Below are 14,757 nucleotides of genomic sequence, written 5' to 3'. Positions count from 1 at the left end.
AAGAAAACAAGAAACCTAATTAAAAAAATAGACTATTTGAACAGATATATCACCAAAGAGAATATATAGCTGGATACACACTTAACCAAATGACCTAGCAATTCCACTCCTGGTATTTCCTCCCCCAAAATTAAACCATCTGTCCTTACAAAGACTCAGCACTAAATTACAGTAAATTTTGAATATACATATTAAAAAATGGAAGTGTTTCTTCATCTGATATATGTCAAGTGCTTTCTATTCAAAGTATGATTCTAGATTCTAGGAATATAGCAGGGAACAAAATAGACAAAATTTCTACCTTATATGCTTACATTCTGTTTTGGTAATATAGACAATGTATTAATTTCCTAGGGCTACTGTAACAAACTACCACAAACTGGGTGGCTTAAAGAAACAGAAATTTATCCTCTCAAGGTTCTAGAATATAGAAATCATGAGTCTAGAAAGAAGCATTTACCTCTTCCTAGCTTCTGGTTATAGCTTTCTTAGCTTGCAGCAGCATCATTCCAGTCTCTGCCTTTTTTGTCACGTGACATTTTTCTGTGTGTCTTTCTTTTCTTAAAAGGACAGCAGTCATGGCATACTAAGAGCCCATCCTATTCCAGTATGACATCTTAACTAATTACATCTGCCATGGCTTTATTGCCAAATGGGTCACATTTTAAGATATTGGGAGTTAGGACTTCAACATATCTTTAGGGGAATGTGATTAAACCCATAACAAACATTAAGCAAAATAAGTACATGATATGTTATTCTAGAACAGAGGTTGGTAAACTGGCCTGTGGACCAAACCCAGCTTGCAGTCTATAAAGCTATATGGAAACAGCCATGCCTACTTGTTTGCATATTAACTATGACTGATTTTGCACTCCAGTAGCAAAGTTGCCTAGTTGCACACTAAATCTAAAATTTATTATCTGACCCTTTACATAGAATATTTGCTATCCTGCATAGTAGGTCTTAAGTTTATGGAGACTAAAATAGGAAAAGAGCCAAAATAAGCAATACATTGTCATCAGGGAAGATCTCTATATTAGGGGGAATTTGAGCAAAGGCTATAAGAATTTTCTTTCCCCCAGACCTGGGAATTGAACCCAGGGGTACTCTACCACCGAGTAATATCCCCAGTCCTTTTTATTTTTATTTTGAGGCAGTGTCTCCCTAAGTTGCTAAGATTGGCCTTGAATTTGTAGATCCTCCTGCCTTGGTCTTATGAGTTGCTGGGGTTATAGGCGAGTACCACTGCACCTGGCAGGAATTAATCTTTGTATTAATATAGATGTGCAGTATATAGTGTTAAATGAAAAAAGCAAGTAATAGAATATTTATCACTTGTGATCCTATCTTTGTAAAGTATAAAAGTATATATTTAAACAATATAAAGTTATAATGTATTCATAGAAATTTTTGCAAAGCTATTTGGTAGAATTACAGGGCATTTCCACCTGGCATTTTTCTGCTTTTCACTTAAAATTTTTAAAATATTATAAATATGGTTTCTTGTGTTATTAAATTATATCAAAGGCTTACTGTGTTTTAAACAATGATGGAGGATTCCATTCTTTGCCCAAGTTTTAACTTAACTATATTTCAAAAAGGAGCCACCACTACTCATGCTAGAATTTAACCTAATGTGTTTTAAACAATGATGGAGGATTCCATTCTTTGCCCAAGTTTTAACTTAACTGTATTTCAAAAAAGGAGCCACCACCACTCATGCTAGAATTTAACCTAGCACTGGGCAAACCTTAAAATGAATTTGTGTCTACATGCATAGAATACATTGGCATTTGGAAAATCAGCAGTTTTAATTTAGTGCTATCAAAAGACAAAAAAATTAGGATTCTGTCAAAGCACTGCCTTGCTGCTTTTGTTGAATTCAGCAAAGCATCCCTTTCACATTTCTGTGGTATTCCATAGATATTAAGGAATTTGGAATTAAGTGTAAGTGAGCCTTAGTGTTTGCAAGTATGTATCTAAACATACTTCTGGGCTGATGTGGTCCCAATTTCTCTGAAACTGTGACAGAAGGATCACTTGAGCCCAATAGTTTCTGGCCAACCTGAGCAACATGGCAAAACCCTGTCTTAAAAAAGAAAAAAAAAAAAAAAAAAACTAGGCTATTTAGTATTCTTACACAAGTGTTTTTGAGATTATTTTATTCTGAAGTTCAGAAGGTCTCTAAAATGGAATACTTTGTGCAAACCTGAAAACCTAATAGCAGATAAGGATTTTAGAAGCACATGTATAATAAATGTTACCAATATGTTGGCTTTCTGAACAAGGCTGTTCTCTCTTTACAGCAAAACCCAATAGAAAGAACATGACATTTGGAGGCAGAAGACTTAGTTTCAAATTCCTGCTCCTTCACTTACTAATTTTGTGATTTGGGGTAAGTAATTTGTCTCATCTGAACTTTTGTCTTTTCTTTGCAAAATTCCAGTAAATAATCTCTTTCCTACCCACCTGATTCCCTAGGATAGTAGGAGAATCAAGTAAAATAATTTATGTGAAAGTATTTTGTGTAAGGTAAAATAGTATCCAAGTGTTAATGAACTCGTAATTGGTTCTAGTGAAATAGAGCTGAGGGTATATCATTTTAAGTAATTAGCTTAATTATTTAATGTAGATATGATCAGCATTTTGCAAATTTATTTAAATTAACAATGTACTATAATAGATAACAGAAATTTTCCTCATCACTAATCCCTGTTCAACTTAATACTCAATACATGGTTTTGCTTTTTTTTTAATATTTATTTTTCAGTTTTAGGTGGACACAATATATTTATTTTTATTTTTATGTGGTGTTGAGAATCGAACCCAGTGCCTCACGCATGGTTTTGCTTTTTATTTTATAATTATAGTAGTAATTTTACCATGGTAACAAAATTCACATTGATATTCCTCCTCATGTGTAATGTAATTCTGATGCATCTTTTCATGGTTTTTCTTTGTTCTTGAGTTCTATTTTTAAGAAAAAGAAAATAACAAAAGTCACAATTATGGGCAATAAAAATAATTTATAAGGAGTCACAACTACTAAATATTCATCAATTGTATCTCTACACTTTTCCTCCTACCTAAGAAAATCCATGGAAATCAAAGTAAATGAGAATAAACAACTATAACAGTTATCTCATATTCTAATTTTTTAAATAAGTCATTCATAAACTTTGTTACTTTAACATTAATAGTAGCAAATTACTTATGATATATTTCGTAGCTACTTTTAACACTGTTATGTTGAACTACCATGGTTGAAGAACTACTGTCATAGAAGAATCACTCATTTCTTTGCTTTGTCTGTCTACAAGTCATGATTTGGCTTTATAGATGTGCAGATTATAAGGAAAATAAATGTATGCAGGATTATTGCAATATATGCATAGAAAATTATACAGGAAGTGAGGAGAGGGTAGTACTATTAATAGAATTTTAAATTGAGTGTTTACTGTCAATAAAATGAAAGGGAAAAATAAGCAGAATATTGTTAGTTCTGTCAATTTTAAAACAAGATGAGCTCCCAAATAAAGTTAAGTGTATTGCATATATTTTGTAAAGTGCTGCTATTATCTCCATCTCTTAGAATTATATATGAAATCAAGTGCTTTAATAGATGTTCCCTCTCGCCGCATCTCAATAATAATCTTTAAAATTAGGAAATGGTACTTTGTGCTATAACTGCAAGTATGAATCCCCTCTTTGCTTGTGTCCTTTTACTTGTGTCTCATGCACTGCTCAGTTAAATGAGTGCTTTGAAGTAATCATAAATATTTACACTATAATCATAAATATTTTGTTTTGAATTTTATTATAAGAATATGGTACATCAATAGAAAGATTGACAGTTTTCCAGAACTGTAGAGAAATCTTTACAATGTTAGCCGAGGTATTTGGTGGAATGAGTGGTCAGGTTCACATTACCACACATATTTTCTTTGTTTTCTGATTTCATGAGCAGTTAAACATTGTGGTAGAATTTTCTAGTATGGGGCTATTTAAAGTGCTCCCCCCACCACCTTTTTTTTTTTTTTTTTTTTTTTTTAACCTTGCATGGAATCAGTTTCAGGGCCTTGCACATGTTGACATGTGCTCTGCCACTGAACTGTGTCCCCATTCCTAAGTTAGACTTTTTAAAGTTGGGGAGTAAGGGAAGAAACAGGTGGAAGAAAATGGCCTCTGCAACTTAATTCTTTTATACCTCTCCTAATGTGGTCTAAACAGTTCATTATCTGTTTTGTACAAAGTGATTTACATGGTTAGGAAATACATAGTCAAGTTAGAACTATAATTTTTAAAAATATTTATTTTTTTAGTTGTAGTTGTACATAATACCTTTATTTTATTTATTTTTATATGGTGCTGAGGATCCAACCCAGGGCCTTACGCGTGCTAGGTGAGTGCTCTACTACTAAGCCACAACCCAAGCCCCTAGAACTATATATTTAATAAAAGAATACTCTGTTCTAAGTGTAATACTGTGAAGCACCAATCAAAAAGTCCATAGTTTTACTTAGCAAAAAAAGTTTACACATTCTTTTTTATTTAAATTGTATGTTTCATAACTTGAAAGTAAGGCCTTGCACATGCTACGCAAGTACTCTACCACTAAGCTACATTCCCAGCCCAAACTGTATTTTTGTATAAGTACTAAAGTAAAATTGGTACATCATTGAAAAATTCCAAAGAAAGTATAGTAGAGAGTTTCCCTCCCACCCCAGTTTCTCAAACACCCAGTCACAGCCAACATTAAATTTTTATCCCTTCTAGAAATATTTTATTCATAAATAATGAAATGAGTATATTTTGTTTTCTTTTTAATTTTGTTTACTGACAAACAATAGCAGATATACATTCTGTGCCTTAACAATATACTTTAGATTATGTTATGTATTTATAACACAGGATTTGGGGGGGTACTAATGGGGATTGAACCCAGAGGTATTTTACCAGTGAACTATATTCTCAGCCCTTTTTTTTTTTTTTTTTTAAGATAGGTTCTTACTAAGTTGCTTAAGGCTTCAGCCTTCCAAGTAGCTGGAATTACAGGCACACTCAACTGTGCCCTGCCTAGAATTTTTTTTTTTTTAATGACTACATATATACAGTGTTTAGGCATACCATAATTTAGTGGCCTATCAAAAAATTTTAGGTTATTTCAACCCTTTACTGTTGAAAAGAGTGCTGCAGTGAATAACCTTATACATGTGTTGTTTTGCTCATATCTGAAAGATAAAATAACTAGAAATAAAATCATTAGATTCAAATGTATATGTATTAATTTTTAACTGATATTGCAGTATGCTTTATATGGCTATGCACCTTATCTGGGTACAGCCATCTTTGTTTTTAATTAAGAACTAATTTACAAACAATAAATATTTAGTTTTAAGTGTACGATTTATTAAGGATCTAAATTAATTTGTGCTGTAACCTGCAAGTGTCTAATGAGGCCTTTATTTTTTAGTCTCACAACAATGTTGATAACTTTCTGGAATTTATGTTTTTGTCAATATTATATAGGTAAGAATGGTATAGAGATCGTTTTTTGGTTTGTTTTTGTTTACTTTCATATGTAGTAAAGTCCAGACCTCATGAGCATACAACCCAATGAGTTCTTAACATTGTCCAGGTCAAAATACAGAACCTGCTCCACACCCTAGAATGTTCCCTTTTGTCCTTTTCCCTACATAAAAATAGCTGCTCTTTGACCTCTATCACCAAAAGTTAAATTTTGCTTGTTTTGAACTTAATATAAGGGAAATCATGTGGGGTGTACCTTTTCAAATGTCTGGTCTATTTCATTCTGTATTATACGTGAGATTTATACATGAGATTCATACGTGCTGTGTGTACTTGCAAATAATTCTTTGTTATTGTGATTACTCAGTTACTTGAAAAAATATACCACAATGTATCTTTTTTTTTTCTTTTTCTTTTTGGTGGTAGGGATTGAACCCAGAGCCTACAGGCATACTAAGCATATGCTTTGCTATTGAGGCTAGACCCCCAATCTTTACTGATAGGGAATGTTCTTCTATATATCTTTGGAAGAATTAAGCATTGTTTTCATTTGGCTCTAAATCTTGTTTGTGTATCTTTTGTTTGGTTATAATTGAGGTCTAATTTATAAATAGCAAAATTTACCAATTCCTGGTGTACAATTTGATAGGAAACCCATGAGTCTTTTGCATTTCTGCAGTCTTCTAAGCAAAAGCCCTGCCTTTTTTTCTGAACTATCTTTTCAAGTTTATTGGAAGATAGAATTGGTGTCTCCCTGTATTGCAAAGCGGCGGGGCGGGGGGGGGGGCAGGTTTTCTTATAGCATTAGAAGACAGAGATAATGTCTCCCTCCAGAGTAAATATCAAGCATGTTTCCTGCTCATTTTTTAAAGATTTGAGTTTCTTAAGCTTGGTCTTTCTCCTGTAAGGTGCCACCTGACTCTCACAATACCCTGTGGGAATTGGGGCTCCAATATCTGGCACATTAAAAAGTACTGCACTTTAAAAAGTACTCTGATGACTGCTGTTGTTAAGAGTAATAAAGTCTTATGTCTCTGACTTAAGAAGTCTCATCTTTTGCCAGTATGCCTGAAACTCTGTCAGGCTAACTTGTTAGCTCAAACGTAAGGTAAAAATCTCACCTCAGAACCTTTGCAGTTCTTGACACAATTCAATGAATTTTGGCCAGTGTATAGCATCTTATAGCTATCACTATAATCATGACATAGAGTATTTCTATCACTCAAAAAAGTTTATTTTGTCCCTTCTCTACTTCAGTGCAGGAAACCCCTGATCTGCCACCTGTCACCTTAGTTTTGCTACTTCTAGAATTTACTATAGATAAAATTATATAGTACAGCCTTTTGTATCTGGCTTCTTTTATTCAGCAGATTGCTTTTGAGCTTCATTCATACTATTGCATGTATTGCTAATGCATTCCCATTTATTGCTGAATACTGTTCTGGGTTACTTCCAGTTTGAGACAATTATGAATAAAGCTATGAACACTTAATTATGTCTTCATGTAGACATGTATTTTAATTTTTCTAGGTACATTCTTAGAAGTAGAAATTTCAAGTCTTAGAGTGTGCTTTTAACTTGATAAAGTGGCTGCTTAATTTTTCATTCTTATCTGGGTATTTTTAATTTTCATCCCTCATTTCCAGTGAGTTTAAAAGTATCTTTCATACATTTTGTTTACTTATATTTCCTTTCCTATAAACTGCCTTTCAAATATTTTTGCTTATTTTTCTAGTAGGTGTTAGAATTTTCTAGTGATTTATAGCCATTTTTCATATATTAGGGAATATTTTTGGTCATGTTATAAATTATAAACTCTTTTTTCACTTGTTAAGTGTCTTTTAAGGTTACTAATAGTGGGTTTTTCCTTGAAGAAATTGTGTCTCTGAAGTTCTTAATCTCAGTTACTGATGTGTTAGACTTCATAAAATACAGAAACAGGATTGGTCTCTTAAGCTGAAAGTATAAATTATGTTTTTCAGTCATTTTATGTAATAACTTAAGCAGAAATAAAGAAAAATATCTTGAAGTCTAGCTTTCTGCATTCTCATAAGAGTTTTACCACCAGTTAGAAAACAATTACACAATGGAAACAAAAAAAAAATTGTTTTAAACTATGTGTATATAAAAATATTAAAAATAATCTTAAATGTGTGTGTTACAGAAATATCTGTGCAAGATGTTGATGTTGCAGATTTGGCTAGTGAAAGCTTTGCTTATTTTCCTCACAACTGAATCTATAGGTAAGGTTAATGAAATGCCCTACATTCTATCTCCACAAATTAGGTTTATGTGTTTTTATATACTTATATAATTAAGCTTATGTTCAATAATACATTATTATGCTTATGTGTTTATTCTTTCTAGTGTTATTGAGTTATAATGTTGCCTTAAAATGATTTAAATAAATAAAAAATATTCTTGATGATTTGTTTTATGTAAGTTCTCATTCAGTAATCATAAATGTTATTTAGTTATTTTACAGTAACTTTAAGGTGGGGAGAGCAAAAGAAAATATTAAAAGAAAAGGAGAAAAATATGTTAAATCTTAGTGAAACTCTTTAATTGCCAAAAGTGTCTCTGAGTAGTGTGGTTGTATTACTATAATGAAGAGATAGCTGAAATAGTACTATTTAAATTATAGTTCATAGCCTGATGCCCATCTGAGAACTGGTCATTACTGGTCCATAGTTAGATAAATGCAGAAATAATGAACACACATTTAGAAACTCTTTTAACAATTTGGTGTAGCCATGACATCCCATCACAGGATAAGTGAACATAGCAAACCAAAAATGTAGTCTGTGATGGATTGAATAAAGGAAATACTGATCTTTCATCAAGATAGTTTAAGAAAGCTTGCTTTAAATCAGAAATCAGACCCTCTCCAAATCATATCAATACAACTGCTTTGGGGACAGAAAGTTTATGTGGAAAATCTTTCTTTCTTAGAAAGGCCTTTCTTTTTTTTTTTTTTTTTTTTTTTTTTTAAGATGGTGGTGCTGAGGATTAAACCCGGGGTCTCGCACATACTAAGCAAGCACTGTGTCACTGAGCTATACTCTCAGCTAACTTTCCTTATTGTTGGGTTTTTGTTTTGCAGTATTGGGGATTGATCCCAGTGTTACTTTACCACTTGCTGAGCTACATCATAGCCCTTTTTAGTTTTTGAGACAGGACTCTATAAGTTGCTCAGGTTGGCCTTGAATTTGTGTTCCTCCTGACTCAGCCTCCCAAGTAGCTGGGATTACAGGCACGCACCATCACATCCAATTTAACCCTCCTTATTCTTTTTTGTTGTTGTTTTAATGGTGCTGAGGATTGAACCCATGACCTTGTACATGTGAAGCAAGCACTCTACCAACTGAGCTGTATCCCCAGTTCATAACTTCTCTTATTCTTGAACACAAATTTCTTTTTTGTATTTTCCCCATTAATTATTTATTTAGAATATACCTGTTTTCTCTCCCAACAGTTCAGCTTTTCAAGTATTGAAGGACCACTTTTCTGTGTCTCTAGGCCCTCTTTCCCAAACTAAACTTAGCCAGTTATCCTAATCATTTATTTTAGGATGTGGCTTCTAATCCTGCATATGCTCATTGCCCTCCTGCTTCTTTTCTTGGTTACCTGTGTCTCATCATGTTACCACCCCAGTTCTCCATCTTAAGAGATATAGTAGTTTGACTACTCATTTAATCTGTGCCTCAAATTTTCCTGTCTATAAGATAGAGAAAATAATGATCCTTAACTCTAGGTTTGTTGTGAAGATAGGCTAGTGCCCAGCTCACAGTAAGCATTATAAAAAGGATAGTTATGGTATAGTATTATAAAAATGATTGAATAAAATACACTTTATTTTAAAAAGTACCTGAAGTAGACATGGTCTGACTAGTGGCTCTGTTATATAGCAATGCTTCATGTTAAGCTAGTAATGAACAAATATTCTCTGATTATTTTCACATGAATTGTGTATGTTGTAAGGCCCTAAATTTGATCCCTAGCACTGTTTTAAGAAAAAGAAGAAAGGAGGAAAAAACCTAAATAGATACATAGATACTTTCTCCATTGCAAATTTGTTTTATTAGTTTTAGCCTATTCTAATCTTTCAACAGAATTTTTAGTTGGTTTTTTGTTTCTGTTTTTGTTTGTTTTTTTTTCTCTTGACACTAGGGATTGAACCCAGGGCCTCATGCATGGTAGGCAAGTGCTTTACCACTAAGCTATATCCCCAGCCCTTTTATTTTCTTTTTATTGACACAGATCTCACTAAGTTGCCTAGGCCGACTTCAAACTTGCAATCCCTGCTTTAGCCTTCCAAGTAGTTGAGATAACAAACAGGTGTGTGCTGCCGTAGCTGGCACATTTTATTTTTTGACCCAATCTAATTTTTTGTTTTTTATTAGGAAATCTTATCCCATTCATTTAAAACTAATAGATTTCTAACACATGTAAATAAATGTAATTTATTAAATTTCTAATACATTTACATTAAATATAACTAATACATTTATTAAGACTAATAAGAATTCCTAAAAGAAATAGGAAATTCTATTCCCTACATTTATTGTTAAAACTAATATATTTGGTCATCTAGTTCTATTCTGTTTTTGTTGCCCCCTTACTATTTCCTTTTTTTTGACCACATTTTGCTACATGGATAATATGTTTCTGTCTTTCTGAACCCCATCTATACCACTCTTTCTCCCAGCAGCATTCAGAACTGGAGAAAGGAGACTACCATTGCCTACCTCTGGAGATAGGCAGAATTAATTAAGATCTGTTCAAATCAAGGAACAGGACAGATGGTGGACAAATATGAGTCAAGCTGCAGTCAGTCAGAAAAAGCTCGGATATTATAATATGAGCTGAAGCATGTATAGATTTTCTTAATCCGGTTTGGTAATTTGTGTATTTCTTTACAAATTTAGGCATTAAATTCAGACCACATTTTTAGTTGTGTTTCTTTTTTTTAGGGAATATTTTAGTGAAAATTCAAGGAATCACATTGAGTGACACCAGGCAGAAACCATTTTGTACCAGAAAAACTTTTTTCTTTCTTTCTATCTTTCTTTTTTTTAACAGTTCTGGGGACCAAACCTATGCCCTTAAACATGCTAGAAAAGCACTCTACCAGTGAACTACATCTTTTGCCCAGTTTATTTTTATGTTTTAAAAAATTTTGTTCCTTCTTTCAGGTGAACTTCTGGATCCCTGTGGTCACATCAACCCTGAGTCTCCAATAATAGAACGTGGCTCTAATTTCACTGCAGTTTGTGTGCTAAAGGAAAAATGTATGGATTATTTTCATGTAAATGCTAATTACATTATCTGGAAAACAAACCATCTAACTGTTCCTAAGGAACAATATACCATCATAAACAGAACAGCAGCCAGTGTTACCTTTACAAATGTAGTTTCACCAAATCTTCAGCTTACTTGCAACATTCTTACGTTCGGACAAATTGAGCAGAATGTTTATGGAATTACAGTTCTTTCAGGATGTAAGTTTTGTTTTTTGTTTTTGTCATATTTCTGATTTTGTCATGACTATTGAACTACAGTTTTAGTGTTGTCCTTTAGAATTAAATTTATGAAATGGGGTAACTTGTGGGCTCAGTGACTTTTGGACATATTTTAAAAAAATAAGCATAGAAATAGGACCTACATTTTCATTAATGTTCAGATTCATAATGAATAACAGAGATTTTCTCTTGTTTCATGAAAGTCAAGCATTCTTCCAGTTTTCTAGAAAAATATTTTGGCTTGAGACCCTGACCCCCTAAAAATAGTTATTGTTGATTTTGAAGTCTGTGAATATATTCATAGTAACTTCCAGTATTCTTTAATTGCTGTGAAAATGCATATGTAAAGAAGCTCCCTGAAGGTAGTAAACAAATACTGGAGAAAGCACTTCTTTTTTTTTTTTTTTTTTTTTTTGCATTACAATTCTTAATACACATAGTAAAGAATGTAAGCTATGCTGGGCCTGGTGGCACATGCCTGTAATCTCAGTGGCTCTGGAGGCTGAGGTAGCTAGGCCCTAAGCAATTCAGCGAGATCCTGTTTCTAAAATAAAATATTTTTTAAAAAGGGCTGGAGATGTGACTCAGTGGTTATATGCCCCTGGCTTCAACCCATCTTACAAAAGAAAAGAATGTTAACTATGGTCCAAAAGCAGGTTACCAAATTTGCAGATCACTCCAACCATTAAAATTTCAGCATTTGTTTTTCTTCCAGTAGAGTTTGAGAAAACAGTAGGAACAGAAATATAAATGAATTATTTTGCTTCTACTTAATTGCCTGTTATTATTGATTTTTTAATCCAGTTATTAATGAAAGTTTATATATATATATATATATATTTTTTTTTTTTTTTTTTTTTTTGTAGTACTAAGGTTTGAACCCAGGAACTTATGTATGTGAGGCACCCTACCAACTGAGCTATATCCCCAGCCCATGAAAGTTGATTTTTATGTAGAAAATTAATGTGAAACAAACTAGTTAATGACAGCCATGATATAAAATATGTATTACTATCTATAATTGAGTTTTAAAGTTTTAATAGAAAGAAATTAACTTTTTAGTCACCAGTCTTTCATTATGTCCACAATTTTGTCTTGGGTTTGTTTTTCTATCTAAGGGGGTATATAAATTGGACAATGTTTGTGGATATAAAATATTTTTAAATGATCATTTCCTTTTAGTTCCCCCAGAAAAACCTAAAAACTTGAATTGCATTGTGAATGAAGGAAGAAAAATGATGTGTCAGTGGGATCCTGGAAGGGAAACGTACTTGGAAACAAACTTCACTTTAAAATCTGAATGGTAATTTATTTTAAGTTTGTCCTATGTTGGATGTATTAATTAGACATTATTACTGGAAGTTTTATTTTATCAAGCAATAATATTGAATCCAAAATTTTAAACAGTATGACTTTATTTTGGAATATCTCAAATATATATGAAAGTAGAAAGAATTTTATAATAAATTCCCATGGGTACCCATCACCCCACTTCAACAATGATAGCAATCGTGACCAATCTTACTTTACTTTTTCTACCCCATATTGTTTCCAAGAAAACATCAGACATATTCCATTCATAAATATTTCAGTACATAGCTCTAAAAGACAAGGCCTTTTAAAAAACATAACCACATACCATTGTTATACCAAAATAATTTAAAGTACTTTAAATGCTCAGTTAGTATTAATTACCTCAGCTATCGCATGGAATGTATATGTGTATGTGTATATATGTGTGTTTATGTGTGTGTCTGTTTTATATTTGTTTCAGTTGAGATCCAAATAAGCTCTATACATTGCAAATTGATATTTGTCTCTCTTAACCATAGATTCTATCTGCTTCCCGATTTTTTTCCGTATAATTCAGTTATTAAGAAAACTACTATACCTCATTGAACATATTCTCTCCTCACTAAAAAGTGCCAAGAGCTACAGATTTAATCAAATTTGGGTTTGATTATTTTTTCCCCAGAAACTATTTCATAGGAGTGATATACTTTCATGATGGAAGAACCACTTCATAGTGTTTTATTGAAATTTTTTATCTGATATTAAAATTGAGCATTGATTTCAGGTGTTATCAGCCTTATTCATTCTTTTTAAAGTTTACCATTAGGGTGTGGTTGCTTGTGCCTGTAATTCCAGCTATTCAGGAGGCTAAAACAGAAGGATCCTTAAGTTTGAGGCCAGCCTGGGCAACCTAGTGATACCCTGTCTCAAAATTTAAAAAGGACTGAGGGTTTATAGCTCAGTGTGTAAAACCCTGGGTTCAATCCCTAGCACCAAAAGAAATTTTTTAAATGAAACAAAAACTCCTTGTTGGTTTGTTTCAAACATAAAAAAGTTGAAAGAATTTTATAGTGAACACTCATACATACCCATTATCAATTAACATTTTTTGTATCTGCTTTATTACACATCTATTTATCTATATACATCCTTCTATTTGATTGATAGATATATAGATCTGTCAATTCATATTTTTTGTTAATACATTTCAAAGTATAGGCATTAGTAGTTTTTATTATTAAACATTTTAGTATATACATGATTAAATTATTTGTTTAACCATAAAAAAGTTTGAAAAATCATCTAGATTCTATAATTAACATTTTTCTGTATTTGCCTTATCTATTTATCTATGCCTCCTTCTCTCCATCTATTAATCCATCTCTTTTTGTTAACACATTTTAAAGCACAGGCATGGGTGTTTTTTAATCCTTAAACTTTTCAGTGTTTGCATGATTGAATTCAGTATTTGCTTACAGGTTTGATTTTGTTTTTTAGGTAAAATTTACATGTAGTGAAAAACACCGATCTGAAGTACATCCTTTAGTGAGTTTTGTTACACTCCCAAAAAGTTCTCTCATGCTCCTTCTCAGTCAATCCCAGTCACCACTCCACCCCATGAGGCCACTCCTTGTCTGAATTTCTTCACCATAGAGATTATTTTTGCCTGTTACCGAATGTCACATAATATGTAACAATACAGTATACACTCTTGTGAAAAATTTTTATGACTGAGTACAATGCATCTGATATTGAACCTTATTACATCCCATTACATCACTAAGTTCAAGCCTGAGAGACTTAGTGAGTCCCTATCTCAGAATTTAAAAAAAAAGAAAAACGGCTGGGAATATAGCTTACTGGTAGAGCACTTGGCTGACATGTGCAAGGCCCTGAGTTCAAACCTCAGTATGGAAAAAAAAGAAAATCAGAAACTGTAAATACCCACTAAAAAAATGTATCAAGTGAGGTTGTAAATGATTTTAAAGGATTCTCATGGAAGTTTGGAAAATCTTTAATATAGCAGTACAAGTTGGTGGAGAAGGATTTGCCAGTGTGCTTGCTAGAGAAGTAAGAAACAATATTGAAGGCCATTGAGATATATTAACAAATGAGGAATTAGAAGAACTTGTTCATTCCTCTACAAAGGAAAAAGATGAAGAAGAAACTGAAACAGAACCAGCAATGTAAACATTTCTGAAATTTGCTAAACTATTTTGAATTGCACAGACATTAAAGAACAAAATTATGTAATATAATCCCCAGATGGAATTAAAAGCACTTTTATGATCACCAAAGGATTACATTCTCTAACAACACTTTGATGAGTTAAAAAGAGACAACAATTTCCAATTATAATGTTCTTCCAAAAGGTTTCAGGGTTGGGGATACTTCCAACTATCAAGGATCC

At 32.5% G+C, this 14,757-nt stretch overlaps 1 protein-coding gene across 2 annotated transcripts in view; it reads left to right on the top strand.

Annotated features, from left to right (window-relative positions):
- Positions 1 to 14,757, top strand: part of Il6st (interleukin 6 cytokine family signal transducer) — a 49,058-nt gene that overhangs the window by 9,452 nt on the left and 24,849 nt on the right. The window contains exons 2-6 of one of the 2 annotated variants that reach the window (XM_026385922.2): positions 2,310 to 2,398; positions 4,377 to 4,405; positions 7,697 to 7,775; positions 10,728 to 11,033; positions 12,237 to 12,357. In XM_026385922.2, coding sequence (XP_026241707.1) covers positions 7,712 to 7,775; positions 10,728 to 11,033; positions 12,237 to 12,357 — 491 coding nt within the window. In that variant the 5' untranslated portion in view covers positions 2,310 to 2,398; positions 4,377 to 4,405; positions 7,697 to 7,711. The remainder of the gene's footprint in view (positions 1 to 2,309; positions 2,399 to 4,376; positions 4,406 to 7,696; positions 7,776 to 10,727; positions 11,034 to 12,236; positions 12,358 to 14,757) is intronic. The other variant, XM_026385921.2, reaches the window with a different exon arrangement.

The sequence above is a fragment of the Urocitellus parryii genome, chromosome 1 (genome assembly GCF_045843805.1).
Source record: "Urocitellus parryii isolate mUroPar1 chromosome 1, mUroPar1.hap1, whole genome shotgun sequence".
Classification (NCBI taxonomy): Eukaryota; Metazoa; Chordata; class Mammalia; order Rodentia; family Sciuridae; genus Urocitellus; species Urocitellus parryii.
The sequence above is the reverse complement of the archived record's forward strand: the minus strand, read 5'-3'. Positions and strand labels throughout refer to the sequence as shown.